This window comes from Pseudophryne corroboree, chromosome 4 (genome assembly GCF_028390025.1).
Source record: "Pseudophryne corroboree isolate aPseCor3 chromosome 4, aPseCor3.hap2, whole genome shotgun sequence".
NCBI lineage: Eukaryota > Metazoa > Chordata > Amphibia > Anura > Myobatrachidae > Pseudophryne > Pseudophryne corroboree.
This window is the reverse complement of record NC_086447.1, coordinates 95,634,497-95,649,910: the sequence shown is the minus strand read 5'-3', so window position 1 is coordinate 95,649,910 and position 15,414 is coordinate 95,634,497. Positions and strand designations below refer to the sequence as shown.

Sequence of the window (15,414 nt, the reverse complement as noted above, 5' to 3'; positions counted from 1 at the left end):
GAGGTCAGGTTCTAGACTGTGCACTCAAATTTATAAATTGATCCTTTTCTAGAGGATCAGTGACTGGGTGCAGCAAGACAAAGGATGAACATAGAGGCTTGGTTTGTTTCTATGGAAACTACACCAAGATTAGCCCACGTCAATCAGAGTGGGGAGTCCTGACATACAACTCCCCTGCACCTTTTAAAGGGGTGCTGTTCTTTGTAGTCTGACTGTATCCTCTCTAATGGGTAGCCAAACCTCCTCTGGTGGTTGGCGACACTGCTAAGCTCGGGCCCCTCCCACTACATTCCCGTGTGGGCCCTACATGTCCCAGTACAGGTCCTGTACATGCACAAAACATTGGTACTTTGCAACATAGAAGCACCTGCTCCAGGACCTGAATCAGGGCCATTGTCATGCCACATCTGTACACTGCTGTGGGGTACAGTGTAAGTGTAGTCACCTGTATGTCTGGGGAGCGTTACTTTGTTCTAGCTGGATGTATCTTGAGATGCCCCTGACTCAACATCTTCGCATAAGGACACTTTTATTGTGTTTGTTTCTTTTTATACAGTATGTCCTGTCAACTTTAAATGAGACCCTCTATATGGTTAAGGATTGGCTGATTGGGTTTCAATACCTATGGATACACACACACACACACACACACACACACACACACACACACACACACACACACCTTATATACTTGTAATGCGGACAGAGGTGTAGCTAGGTGCTATGGTGCCCGGAGCAAGAGTATGTTTCGGCGCCCCCTCCCCTGTACTGAATTGCATGCATGTTACATTTGGAAAGAAAAAATATTTAAAAATACTAAATTGGTGACAGGGCCAGTTCTAGACTTTGTGGAGCTCAGGGTAAAAGTTTTCTTTGGCCGCCCCCATGTTTAAAATAGGGACAGTGCGCAACAAAGGCGTGCAACAAAAATATAGGGGCATGGCTTCATGAGGAAGGGGTGTGGCCACAGAATAGTACAAACTCAAATTACACTGCACAGAATTGTCTGTTATTCACATTACACCACACAGTATTGTCTGTTATTCACATTACACCCCACAGTATTGTCTGTTATTCACATTACACCACACAGTATTGTCTGTTATTCACATTACGCCACACAGTATTGTCTGTTATTCACATTACACCACACAGTATTGTCTGTTATCCACTTTACGCCACACAGTATTGTCTGTTATTCACATTACACCACACAGTATTATCTGTTATTCACATTACACCACACAGTATTGTCTGTTATTCACATTACACCACACAGTATTGTCTGTTATTCACATTACACCACACAGTATTGTCTGTTATTCACATTACACCACACAGTATTGTCTGTTATTCACATTACACCACACAGTAATGTCTGTTATTCACATTACACCACACAGTATTGTCTGTTATTCACATTACACCACACAGTATTGTCTGTTATGCACATTACACCACACAGTATTGTCTGTTATTCACATTACACCACACAGTATTGTCTGTTATTCACATTACACCACACAGTATTGTCTGTTATTCACATTGCACTACACAGTATTGTCTGTTATTCACATTACACCACACAGTATTGTCTGTTATTCACATTACACCACACAGTATTGTCTGTTATTCACATTACACCACACAGTATTGTCTGTTATTCACATTGCACTACACAGTATTGTCTGTTATTCACATTACACCACACAGTATTGTCTGTTATCCACTTTACGCCACACAGTAGTACTTCTTATCCACTTTACGCCACAGGAGAGCCGCTTATATGCTTTATGCCACACAGTACAACAATACATGTTACTCTGCAGCTACTAATGCAGAGAGACGTGCTGTAGCAGCAGCTGGGGCAGGGAGAGGTGCTGCAGCATCAATTTAGAGAGAGGTGCTGTTGCAGCCGGGGCAGAGAGGGGTGCTACGACAGCCAGGTCAGAGAGAGGTGCTGCACAGCTGGGGCAGAAAGAGGTGCTGCTGCAGCAGTTGGGACAGAGAGAGTTGCCGGGGCAGAAAGAGGCGATGCAGCAGCAGGGGCAGAGTGGTGTAGCAGGATAGAAGTAACCCTGCTTCACAGCTACAAGCAGACAGTGAGACACATAAAGAGGGCGGGCAGAGCTGCGGCATGTGCCGGCTGTCAGAGTCTCCTGCCCTGTTCCCTACCTAAACTCCAAGTCAGTGTGCGCCCCCTCTGCTTCTCCTCCTGCTATGCGGCTACCTGTACAACGGCTCGTGGTTTAGCAGGTAGAGGGAGTGGGCAGGCAGCGGCGCGCCCTCTAACTTTTCCGGCGCCCGGAGCTCGCGCTCCGCTGGAGCCATCCTCGCTACACCCCTGAATGCGGACATGTGAGCTTTGGCTAAACGTCTGATTCCATATCCAAAGACAGATTTTATTAGCTTTTCTTTTCTACAAAAGGTAAATGGAGCAGATGGCAGAGCGCTGGTTGGTTTCATGTCATATTTACAATGTTAGTACTGAAATACAGCCCGTAAAAGGGAGTAATTTGCTGGTGTTGTTTTTATGCAGAGAAACAGCTGACTGCCAACAACTGCCTGGGAATACTCGCCATGGCGGAAGCCATGCAGTGCCTGGAGCTCTATAACATGGCCAAAGCATATGCCCTGCAGAATTTCCCGGAGGTGGCCAGCCAAGACGAGATCCTGAATATCTCCAAAGACGACTTTGTCTCCTACATCTCCAACGACAGCCTGAACACCAAGGCCGAGGAGCTGGTGTACGAGACCGTAATCAAATGGATAAAGAAGGAGCCGACCAGCAGAGCGCAGGTAGGGCCCTTGCTGCTATGAGTCCTCTTCATTGTCATCGTTTCCAAGTACTGCATGGAGAGTATATTACACCGGAGCGTCCAGAACTGCTAGGACTTACTGGAAGTGGAGAAGTTTGTGTCCCCAAAGATAGCTGGGAGATAGGCCTTTCCATTTACAACATAATAATATTGGTTTGGTTATAATAATATAAAAATTAAAACTATAATCAGAGATATATGATAAAGCCAAACACCTCAACAATCTGGATGACCTACTTCGAAAGTCCTCTCCCACCTGACACAAACCACTGACAGTTCCACCACACTTCCTGCCTGGGCTTTGCGTAGGTACCCCAGACGTAGGACCAGATGAATGAAGTCCAAGTTGGCCGGAGGTGCAGGTTGCCGCCCGAACTGGGACTTTTTTAAAGGAGCAGTAATTTACAAACAAAACCATGCCTTGTAAATGACTGCCCCTTTAAAAAATGTCCGCATTCAGGCGGCAAATCCTTACATCCGACGAACTTGGACTCCATTAAATCAGGCCTCTAATTACAGATGTGTCCTCATACCCCTATCCTTTTTGCACCATATGGTTTGAGAAACCTGCCATGACTTTGACGCTCCACCACAAGTAGCGATTTCCACGCATGCGTACCTTCTACTGAATCTTAGTCGCATGCAGGCTTACTTAAGGTGGGTACACACTGATAGATATATCTGCAGATATATCTATGGACGGATCGGGCAGTGTGCTGTACATACACACTGCCCGATCCATCGGGGACTGACGTCATGAACTGGGCGGGTGTGTACACACGCCCGGCCAGTTCAGCTGTCAATCACCGCCGGCCGCCGCAGCATGTGTACGGGTTGCCGGCTGGTCGCCCGCACACACACAGCGATGCGCCAATATATCAGTAGATATCGGCTGTGCTGCGGGGCCGACACAATATGTCTGTGAACGACGGAGTACACAGACATATCGCCCGTACACACTGGCCGACGGACCCGCAATATATCGGCCATTCAAATAGACCCAGTGTACCCACCTTTACAGTGTACCTTAGGTTAAGCATTTCTGGTGCAAAGGAATTGGTATAAGTTTCAGATTAAGGGGGTAATTCCAAGTTGATCGCAGCTGGAAATTTTTTAGCAGTTGGGCAAAACCATGTGCACTGCAGGGGAGGCAGATATAACATGTGCAGAGAGAGATAGATTTGGGTGGGGTGAGTTCAATCTGCAATCTAATTTGCAGTGTAAAAATAAAGCAGCCAGTATTTACCCTGCACAGAAACAAAATAACCCACCCAAATCTAACTCTCTCTGCACATGTTATATCTGCCCCCCCCCCCCCCCCCCCCCCCCCCCTGCAGTGCACATGGTTTTGCCCAACTGCTAAAAGATTTCCTGCTGCGATCAACTTGGAATTACCCCCTAAGACCCGTATTTTAAGAAAAAGTCCATGGCGCATGACATGGTGACATTATTTCACAAATACATAGCTCTTATACTCACGTTTTGCTGTCATGTTTAACTTGAAGGGATTGGTCATAGGGGGTAATTCCAAGTTGATCGCAGCAGGATGTGTACTGCAGGGGGGCAGATATAACATGTGCAAAGAGTTAGATTTGGGTGAGTTATTTTGTTTCTGTGCAGGGTAAGTACTGGCTGCTTTATTTTTACACTGCAAATTAGATTGCAGATTGAACACACCCCACCCAAATCTAACTCTCTCTGCACATGTTATATCTGCCTCCCCTGCAGTGCACAGGGGCCCTCATTCCGAGTCGTTCGTTCGGTATTTTTCATCGCATCGCAGTGAAAATCCGCTTAGTACGCATGCGCAATATTCGCACTGCGACTGCGCCAAGTAATTTTACAATGGAGATAGTATTTTTACTCACTGCTTTTTCATCACTCCGGCGATCGTAGTGTGATTGACAGGAAATGGGTGTTACTGGGCAAAAACAGGCCGTTTTATGGGCGTGCGGGAAAAAACGCTACCGTTTCCGGAAAAAACGCAGGAGTGGCCGGGGAAACGGGGGAGTGTCTGGGCGAACGCTGGGTGTGTTTGTGACGTCAAACCAGGAACGACAAGCACTGAACTGATCGCAGATGCCGAGTAAGTGTGGAGCTACTCTGAAACTGCTAAGTAGTTTGTAATCGCAATATTGCGAATACATCGTTCGCAATTTTAAGATGCTAAGATACACTCCCAGTAGGCGGCGGCTTAGCGTGAGCAACTCTGCTAAATTCGCCTTGTGAGCGATCAACTCGGAATGAGGGCCATGGTTTTGCCCAATTGCTAACAAAAATCCTGCTGCGATCAACTTGGAAGTACCCCCATAGTACATAATACAATAGCTCGTGTTGTTATATATATCGGGGAGATCCTGAGGAAGGGCCCTCTCATGTCACATCATAGTGTTCAATATTGGAGTGCTTGGCAGTCAATAATAATAATAATCAGATTACTTTATATAATCTATTTTAATGAGAGAGAACAGTTTTGCTGGGCCGTAGTTGAACTGAAATGTACTGTAAGGTTATACTGTACCAATCTGTATGCACACCACTACGCTGCATCCGTGCTTCCCCTGGCCGCCGGGAGGAAGTTATAATCTGATTTATATTAATTTCTCCTGTCTACCCAACGATTCTTACAGCTCTGACTCTCCGTTCACTGTACAAATTGCTGGAATATAGATATTTAGTGTATATAGTGAATACATAAGCGACACATTAACCTCAATATCATAACCGATTCTCCCACACTTGTAAAGGGAAAATGTCAGACATCGCGGAGCAGCATAAAGTAATGAAAGCTTATACTGTAGAAGCAACAAAACGCTCTGCAAAACTAACGTAGGTGTTGCGCAGTTGACTCTCAGCATCACAGGGGTCTTCCTGACAGTGGTGGGCTGTTACCTGACGCTGAAAGCCATATCACAATGCAGATCTTGGTGCTGGTGGTTTATAGTAACTCGACAGAGGGAACTTGAGAAACATTATTTGCAGACTGATACCTGGCTCCAAGTAAATAAGGGGGGGGGGGGGTTTGCAGAAAGAGAGACCTCTTAATACGTTGTATGTATGAGTTGTGGTTATCCAACAGTGGAGAAACCCTTTAATAATATGATTGATCAGGGGCTGCAAACAAAAGAAGTGTTAGGGGAATTCAGTTGTGAGTGCAACTTATCGTTGTCGCAGTGTTTAAACGCTGGCAACGACATCCTGACTCGCACCCTTCACCTGGCCGATTCAGATGATGCAATGGAATTGCATGAGCAGCTTTTCAGGAACACTGAGATAGGCTATACCAGCGAATTAGGACATGCTGCAATGGAGTTGCAGGGGCAGCCCTTCAGGGTCACTGGGATTGGCTGTACCAGTGAATCTGGATACACTGTAATGGTAAAGCAGGAGCAGCCCTTTAAGATCACTGGGATTGGTGTTACTGGTGAATCTGGATATGCTGTGATGATGAAGCAGTGCCGCTATACTGGATAGCTCAGGAAGCCAGGGAGTTCTAGAGATAGAAAACGCACTTGTCGAGAATCCAACAGGAGAGTCAGGATTTCACAGCAGGTTGATAGACAACAAAGCACTGGCGATTTGCCTTTGCAGAAATTCGGGATTTATACCCCTGGCTTGCTGCCGATTGGTGGTTATGATCACATAGTGCTGTAACTAGACATTTTAGCGCTGTGTGCAAAAAACGGCATCGGCGCCCCTCCCCCCCCTTCCCCTTATGTAATATAAGGGCAGGGCACGCGGAAAAAATATAGGGGTGTGGCTTCATGGGGAAGGGCTGTGGCCACAAAATAATAGCAATTCATATTACGGTGCACAGTAGTCTCCATTATTCAAATTACGCCACACAGTAGCGCCACTACACCATGTAGAGCCACTTTTACACATTACGGCAGGCAGATTCCCCTTTTTACACATTACGGCAGACAGAGTCCCCCTTTTTACACTTTACGGCAGACAGCGTCCCTTTATTACACATTACGGCAGACAGCTTACCCTTATTACACATTACAGCAGACAGTCCCCCTTTTTACACATTACGGCAGACAGCGTCCCCTTTTTACACATTACGGCAGACAGCGTCCCCTTTTTACACAATACGGCAGACACCATCCCCCTTTTTACACATTACGGCAGACAGCATCCCCTTTTTACACATTACGGCAGAGTCCCCTTTTTACACATTACGGCAGAGAGCGTCCCTTTATTACACATTATGGCAGACAGTCCCCCTTTTTACACATTACGGCAGACAGCGTCCCCCTTTTTACACATTACGGCAGACAGCATCCCCTTTTTACACATTACGGCAGACAGCATCCCCTTTTTACACATTACGGCAGACAGCGTACCCCTTTTTACACATTAAGGTAGCCAGTCCCCCTTTTACACATTAGGTAGATAGAGATAGATAGACAGATAGATAGATAGATAGATAGATAGATAGATAGATAGATAGATAGATAGATAGATGGAAAAGATGATGATTGGTAGCAGCGCCGCTGCAGCTGTCCCTCTCCTTCCGCATTGGCTGGCCGCTGCCACTGTGAATGCTGGGATGAGGGAAGCGCATCCCAGCATTCACAGCAGCAGCGGCCAGCCTATGTGGAAGGAGAGAGACAGCTGCAGCGGCGCTGCCACCAATTGCATAGCGCTGCTGCGGCTCCCAAGTCCCCCTCCCTCCTCCTCCTCCCCTGCCCCCGGAGCTGCCCCCCTCGGGCGGAAACACACGCGCACAGGCGGCTTGTAATGAGTCAGTTTGATGCATTACAATGTCGCTGATTACTTTAGGGAATGCGGGCAGTTGTGCCCTCAGGGCGACTGCGCTGTGTGCCTGGCACACATGGCATACACATAGTTACGGCTCTGGGATCACATGACTGTGAAAATGGTTCCTGATTGGACTCTGGGCGGTCAGCTGATCAGAACTATCATGGCGCTGTCCATGACCGGCTTTGAAGGGAACTGCCGGCACAGTAAGTGCGGCGGAGACTGACAATTGCCGCCAGACCTGTAAGCACCAGTAAAGGAGGCACAGTGCAGCGGCAGACAGCGCAGGACGCCAGATGAACCAGGGGATGACGGACGGCGCCTCAGAGTGCAGCACAGGTGAGAGAGAGCGCTGCTGGGGAGTGCTGAATACCTCCATTTCATGACAGGGATACAGTAGGTCCAACTGTTTATTATTCAGTCTCCTCACTGAGTAACCGTGGTTTCTTATGGTGAGAGCTGTAGCTTAGCTCATTATACTTCCTGTTGGACTATCACCTAGATTGGTCATTCCCAAACCTTTTCTTTATCCTTCTGTATGCTAAAGAATCCAGGGGAACCAAACTACTTGTAGTTTCTTTCATCCTTCCAAACTTTCCTTCACTGTGAAATATATCCGTCATATGTTTCCTGAGCGGCGCTATAACTCCTGCTTTACTGTAGTGTTATAGAAATTGCTGCTCGGCTCCCCAGTAAAAAGACAGTATAAATTGTATATTCTCCAGCATCTGTCATTGTGCCTTCTATAGGCAAATTCTCCCGGAGTCCTGCAGACTATTGTGACCATGTTTTATCCTTCGATGTGTCACCTCCCTTTCCTCACTGCAGGTTAACATTGATTCAAGGTTCAAATACCCCATAGCAACCTATTCGATACCGGCTTTTACTGTCTAGCTTGCACTGATACTAGTAACGCCACATTTGGGCAATTTGTGTTATTAGATTCTTTGTCTGTGTTGACGTTGAATGGAACGAGTGTAGCAGAGGAGAATATAAGGCTTAAACCAGAGCCGTGGGTGTACGTGTGTGTCAGGCACGCTGATGCACAGACAGATTGTCAGTAATATCTAGAATCTTGTATTCAGTGCCCCACAGAGTTCCCCCATCAAAGGTGTCTGGAGGTGGACATGTCGAAATCTAATCCTTAAATGATATTTAATACTGTTTGAATGAACGGGACAATAAAAATGCAAATTATAATGCTGTAATTACCAGATGTACCTATCCCAGCATTGTTAAAAAAAAACATGCTTTAAACACCATTATTACCTGCAAACCAGTAATTATTTTCTCAGAACTTTTGCCATGTTCCCATGGTAACCACATTATTTAATTTACTATGATTGGATTACTTGTGACCTCTTTAAACATACCGTTAATGACATCTGGAACACCATAGTAACCCAAATGGTTCATTTATGTGAGAAATCGTCAGTCATTCACAAAATAGGAAATCTGTTCTTCAGTAGAATTGTATTGACTGGCGGTATCAGCTCTGAATATGTTTTATAAAGTATTTATGTTACGTTATGTAGCAATACAATACAGGATATATTGTATTGGGTAGGGGGACTGGCACTACCTATGCCCAGAGAGGAGGACGTGAGGAGACATGACGGGTCCCTGCACCTGTGCAATGGATCTGGCAGGTGACGGTACTGGCGCATGCGCACAAGTGGTGGCTTGACTGCACAAGTGGAAAACCCCGGGTTTGATGGACTACATCGGCTGCAGCCCGTTGAGGCCAGCTAGGGCTGACGATCAAGCAGGGAGTGGCTTCATACAGGATGCCAGCTCTCTGCTAATCGCATCTCGGTCTGGCAGTCCCGGAGGGAGGAAACACCTCCCTGGGGACTGCCTGTCCTGCGGGTGACTGGCAGGTAGGACTTCCAATAGCAAGTCTCTGGCAGTCACAGTGAAGTTATTGCAGTCACAGACTGCAACTGGCTCGACTGAGCTCACTGAATTGGCGGATTTAACAGGGAATTGGGGCTAAGTAAAACCCGCCACTGATGGAGATCCATGCAAATTCAGTGGTGTTGTTGGTCAGTAATTGGTGGGGTGGCCAACAGTTGGGGGCGTGTCATGGGTGTGTCAGTGACTGCGTTTAAAGATGCAGTTGCACGGGCACAGTGTCCATGGTCAGTCTGACATTCAGTGTCTGCCGTAGGCAAATGTCGATTCCGATAGTACTTCTGCATATATACAGTTTTAATCCCAGCAGTGGAGATAAATAGGAGCAGCACTCACTGTTCAGTTGCTATAATTACTGTATGTTGCAATTTATTAAAACATCTCAGCAAGTTCACAAGGTGTCCCGCCGGATGTCCGTTTCAGTTACAACAGTAACCTTCCTCAGGGACTCCTGCTGGGATTAAAACTGTACTTTACTGTTTATAGAACATGCCCCATGTTTACTCTATAGATTATCACTTCCCCCTGCCCGCTGTGATTCTTGCCATTGAACAGCTGGAGGTGGGGCCACAGTGACATGTTTCATCATGAATTGACTGGGGCAGTGGGTTTGCTCTGAAACGGTGGCCTTTTCCAAATATATACAGTACTTTTCACAACACTAGGAGAACGCTACTCGTATTTCATATATATTTAGAGGTACCTCCATTATATATTATTACATTTTCAATGTATTATTTTTTGATCTATGGTATAGCGCTTCTCCATATTGCAGTTTATAAAAGCACTGAATTACAGATGAGTCCTTGTTCATCTTACCCACTAGTTTCGGTAATCACGGGTCATTTGCTGCTACGTGTCTCTGTGGCCGTTTGCGAGCGCGATTAGTCACCATTGTGATGCAATCTATTCGCAGGTAAGATGAGCAAGGACATATCTGTATGTAATTTATAGGAAGCCAAATAGAAAATATAGGGGTCTTTTTACTAAGCCTCAGAGAGAGAGATACAGTAGAAGGAGATAAAGTACCAGCCAATCAGCTCCTAACTCATTGGCGTTTCTATAATGGGTGCAATGTGTGTGGTGCACACGGGCCCCTAGGTCCAGGGGGGCCCACACTGTACACATTGCACCTATATTTTATTACTTACCTCTCCGGAGTCTAGCGTTGGGTGCTACAACCACAGTGAAAATCGCAGCCAAAATGGCCACCGCACATGCACAGTAGTGATTTGGGTCTCCAGAACATGGCGTGCAACATGTTTCCGGAGACCTGCGCATGTGCAGTAGACTCCTTCATGATGACGAATACTGCTGCGTCATACAGAGGAGGGGGCCCCCCTCCTCTATTAAAACGACATGTTACAGACTTTGGGGTCTATTTACTAAGCCTTGGATGGGGATAAAGTGGATGGAGATAAAGTACCAGCCAATCAGCTCCTAACTGTCATTTTTCAAACACAACCTGTAACATGGCAGTTAGTGGCCGATTGGCTACGTACGTTATCTCCATCCACTTTATCTCCAACCAAGGCTTAGTAAAAATGACAGGAGCTGGTTGGCTGGTGCTTTATGTCTCTCCACGTTATCTCTCTCTCTAAAGCTTAGTAAATAGACCCCATAGTTACCCTTTTGACATTACATATCAGCGTCACTTGGAGCACAAGGGGTTAATTCTTGTCCTTTTTGGGTATGAAAGCTAAATACACAGTAAAGATGGCGTAGCCCCAGCGGGTGTAGAAGCCGATGTGCGATTGCATAATGTATAACTAGCTGCAGCAGAAATGAAATGTCTTAGTACTGTGTTGTGACTAGCAATGTAAAACGCTCACTGTTTTAGGCTATGCTGTCAGGAGATTTAAGGGCTTTAGTTTATCGGTTCCTAGATGTTGTTTTGGCAGCTCCTGGCAAGTGTCGTTGTGGCTGCTGGAATGTTACGTAAGCCTCTTACATGCTCCTCTTCTGAACCAGAGGAACAAATTTATACCGTAAGATTCCGGCTGAGAGAAATTAGTTTTCTGGTCTCCAGGCATTCTAAGAAACTTTTCCTGCACACGTCACTTTAGTCTGAGCACTACATCTAGTATGTGAAGTTTTATTGGCTTCAAGATGTCATTTCATCTTTCTTTCAAAAGCCATAGATTTTCTATATGAAAATAATACTATACAATATATTGTTTAGTATTATACAATATTGTATTATACAATATTGTATCATACAATACTGTTTAATTACAAATAAATGATAAATAAGTGTAATGTTTGATTAGTCACTAGAATACATCTCTGTTATCAGTTTGTCTTCAACACATCTCTCTGTCTCCGATTTTAAAGTGAATGGCTTCGGTCTACAACCCTGAAAGGGCACCTCCTTTATTTATAGGACACCACATAGAGAGGGGCATGTGTATTAAGTCTTGGAGAGAGAGAGAGATAAAGTGGAGAGAGATACAGTATCAGTCAATCAGATCTTAACTGCCATGTTACAGGATGGGTTTGAAAAATGACAAAGGAGCTGATTGGTTGGTACTTTGGGGGTCATTCCGAGTTGATCGTAGCTGTGCTAAATTTAGCACAGCTACGATCATCTCTCCTGACATGCGGGTGGACACCCAGCACAGGGCTAACCCGCCCCGCATGTCAGTCCGGCCCCCCTCGCAGAATTGCAAAGGCATCGCACAACGGCGATGCCTTTGCACTTCAGGAGTAGCTCCTGACCAGCGCAGCTTTAGCGTGCTGGCCGGGAGCTACTCCTCGCTCCCTGGCCCGCATCAGCTGCGTATGACGTCACGCAGCCGCTGCGGCCCGCCCCCTGTTCGGTCCAGCCACGCCTGCGTTGGCCGGACCGCGTCTACGAAACGGCGGCCAAACACCGCCGTTTCGCCCCCTCCCGCCCATCGATCACCTCTGCCTGTCAATCAGGCAGAGGCGATCGCTGTCGTGCTATGGCCTTCGGCCGTCCCGCATGCGCAGGTGCACTACGGCACCGGCGCATGCGCAGCAGGGACCCGTTCGCTCTGCTGCGTTAAAACGCAGCGAGCAAACGGGTCGGAATGACCCCCCCTTATCTCTCTCCACTTTTTCACTCTCCATGGCTTAGTACATCTGCCCCAGAGTCCACAACACTGGCTGCAAATTCAGATGTTTAATCACTCACATTGTAGGCCATACTCTGACGGAGAATCTGCACCTAGCATGGGATGAGTGCAAGTTTTGCTGGTGTGTCCGATGGTGTCATCTAAAAATGCATAAAGTGGCCGTCCCAGCCTTCATGGAGTCAGACACACACTTCTACGCCAGTGGAATGGCTGATGCTGCATGCAACTACGACAAAAGATAATAAAGTGGTCACAGTAGCAGCATGCAACTTAAACCCATAACCTGCAAATTACTACAGTTCAACACTGTGCAGAGTATACAGTAGAAGGCTGCAAGCTATGTAATCATTACTGTATATATAGTCATCATAGCCACAAATGCAGGAAACATAGAAGCGAGAGGTAGTGTGCGAGGAACACAGAGGAGAGAGGATGAGAGTTGGAGGGTGCTAAAACTCTGTATTTTTGCACCAGAGGTGCTGCTCTCTAAACTCTGTTCTGCACCCAGGTGTCAGGTAATTAATGATGCAATTACCAGCATGTACTACACCTGACACCTGGCTATTACTTCTCCTTGAGCCCAGCACTCATGGCTAGGACATTTATGTTCATGTTTTCTGGATTCCTGTTTCTGTTCATGATACCTGTTCTAGACTTCTGATACTGCCATGCCAATATGCTGCCAAGCCAAGGAACTTTTGCTTTGACTCATGTTTCATGTTTTGCCTTGCCAAGATTCCTGGATTCCTGCACATGTACCTGATGATCTTCTGCGCTAAATATTTCTGCTTTGTCAAAGTAATATGCATATGAAGTTCTTTTGCCAAGCAAGGATAACCTGCAGCCTCCTGCCATTGTAGCTTCCTACAATAAACTTCATACTGTATTCACTACTATTCTCTGTGACTTGTGGTTTAACAAGCACCCAGGGGGTTCATAACAAAAGGCTTTAATTAAGAAGTAGATTTTGAGGGCCCTTTGAAGTTTTGGAGAGAGATGGAGCAGCTGACTGGGGGAGGCAGAGAGTTCCAGTGGTGGGGAGCAGCATGGACCAAGTCCTGGAGGCAGATGTGGGAGGAGGTAATGAGTTGGGAAAAGAGGTGGCAGTAAATGGAGATGAGGTTAGAGATGTAGGGAGTAGATGAGTCAGGGATTTATAGGTGAGTGTGAAGGGATTTATAATTGCCACTTACACTTACCTCATGCTGCCTGCATGACATGCAACTGAATTAGGCATTTACTTTGCATATGCACAATACAAAATAGTGAGCACCCCTGGCTACACACACTTAGAAGAGTTCTCTTATGTGCAAATGCCATGATGCCTCCCAGTTACCGGCCAGTAACACCAAGTCGGCAAAACGCAAAGAAATGCCAGAGATGCATAGGCAGCGTTCAGCAAATGCGCAATTTGATGAATGCCACTAGATGAGTATGCATGCAACTCACAATCACGCTCAATAATAGCTGCACTTTCAGCACCATGGACAGAGGCACTGATTTGTACTTGTCAGAGTTCTTTGTCAAAATGGAAATAAGTTATAAATATAAAGCAACTAAATATAATTTAGGTATTCACCTTAACAAACCCTATTAATTTCCTTATAACAGAATAATAAAGCAAAATGGCAACATTAGGGCACCTTCACCCTCTGCTCTCCCCGAGGTCAAGAGGTGCTATGCACAAGCCTTTTTTTTTTTAAATTCCCTCCTTGAGTACAGGCGCAGTGAAATCATATTCCCTAATATATACTAAGTAGAATGATGAAGGCTTTTTTATCAAAATCGGTTCAGTAGTTTTTTAGTTTACCTGACACAGATAGACAGACAAAAATTCTAAAATGGCAAAGTCCATCTATGCAGGGCCACCTTTTCGTATGGGCTCAATGTGCAGTTGCCCCAGGAATATAAGGGCCCTAGACTAATAGCTGAGGGTCCCCTTTTTCCAGGGGTACCAGATTTTTTTTAAATCGGCCCTGGGGAACCGGAGATATCCGACTTCAAAGCAGTGGTTCCTATCCGAGTCTGTTAATTGCTCTTCCCAGCCAGATATCTCAGGTTCTGAGTGATTAATGGTGCCCATACACTTGTGAGATAATCGGTGCTAACCTTCCATTTCGGTCGGATCTGTGAGAGAAATCGAAGGGTTGTATGCACATTTTAGCTACCTGCGACGCGATGCGCGGGCATGCCGGTCGAATCTCATGTCTCAAGATAGTATGTGCTGCACTTAATATTTATCAATTCACAGTGCGATCGCATGTGGTTTTAAAAACATATGCAATATATCGCACTGCAATGCGCGATGGGCACCCACTGGGAGCGGACGGAGGCCGCTCCCACTTGGCGGTGACATGCCCTTCACGTGATTACCATGCGATCTATCGCATGATTGCATGGTAGTCACTTTGACAGTTCAGGTGCGATTTCATCGCACCTGAACTGCTGGTGCAATGCCCCACGATGTCGCATCGCGGAGCATCGCACAAGTGTACGGGCACCATTACAGTTTTTCTGAGGTTATAATCCAAAAGCTGGGACTCTACTTTTGGTGGGCCCTGGCAGCTTGTCTCTACTATGCCCAGAACCAGAGATATCAGCCTTTCAGCAGCTGGTCCCTGCTCCAGCTCCACCTGCCTGGTATGCAGTTTTATATTTATGTCGGTGAATTGCTCTGGCTCCTGATCGCTGATTCCCTGATCTCCTGAAAGGCGGGACTCTCTAGCTTTTTTATCCCATTGAAAGCCAAGAAATCTATTTCTAGAAACTGGAGATATCTGCAGTCAAGCAAGCTGCCCTCCCTCCATAAAATTATG

At 46.2% G+C, this 15,414-nt stretch overlaps 1 protein-coding gene across 7 annotated transcripts in view; it reads left to right on the top strand.

Annotated features, from left to right (window-relative positions):
- Positions 1 to 15,414, top strand: part of KLHL29 (kelch like family member 29) — a 1,368,521-nt gene that overhangs the window by 1,175,878 nt on the left and 177,229 nt on the right. For all 7 annotated transcript variants that reach the window (XM_063915305.1, XM_063915307.1, XM_063915304.1 and 4 more), the window contains one exon: positions 2,540 to 2,799. In XM_063915305.1, the coding sequence (XP_063771375.1) occupies positions 2,540 to 2,799 (260 nt within the window). The remainder of the gene's footprint in view (positions 1 to 2,539; positions 2,800 to 15,414) is intronic.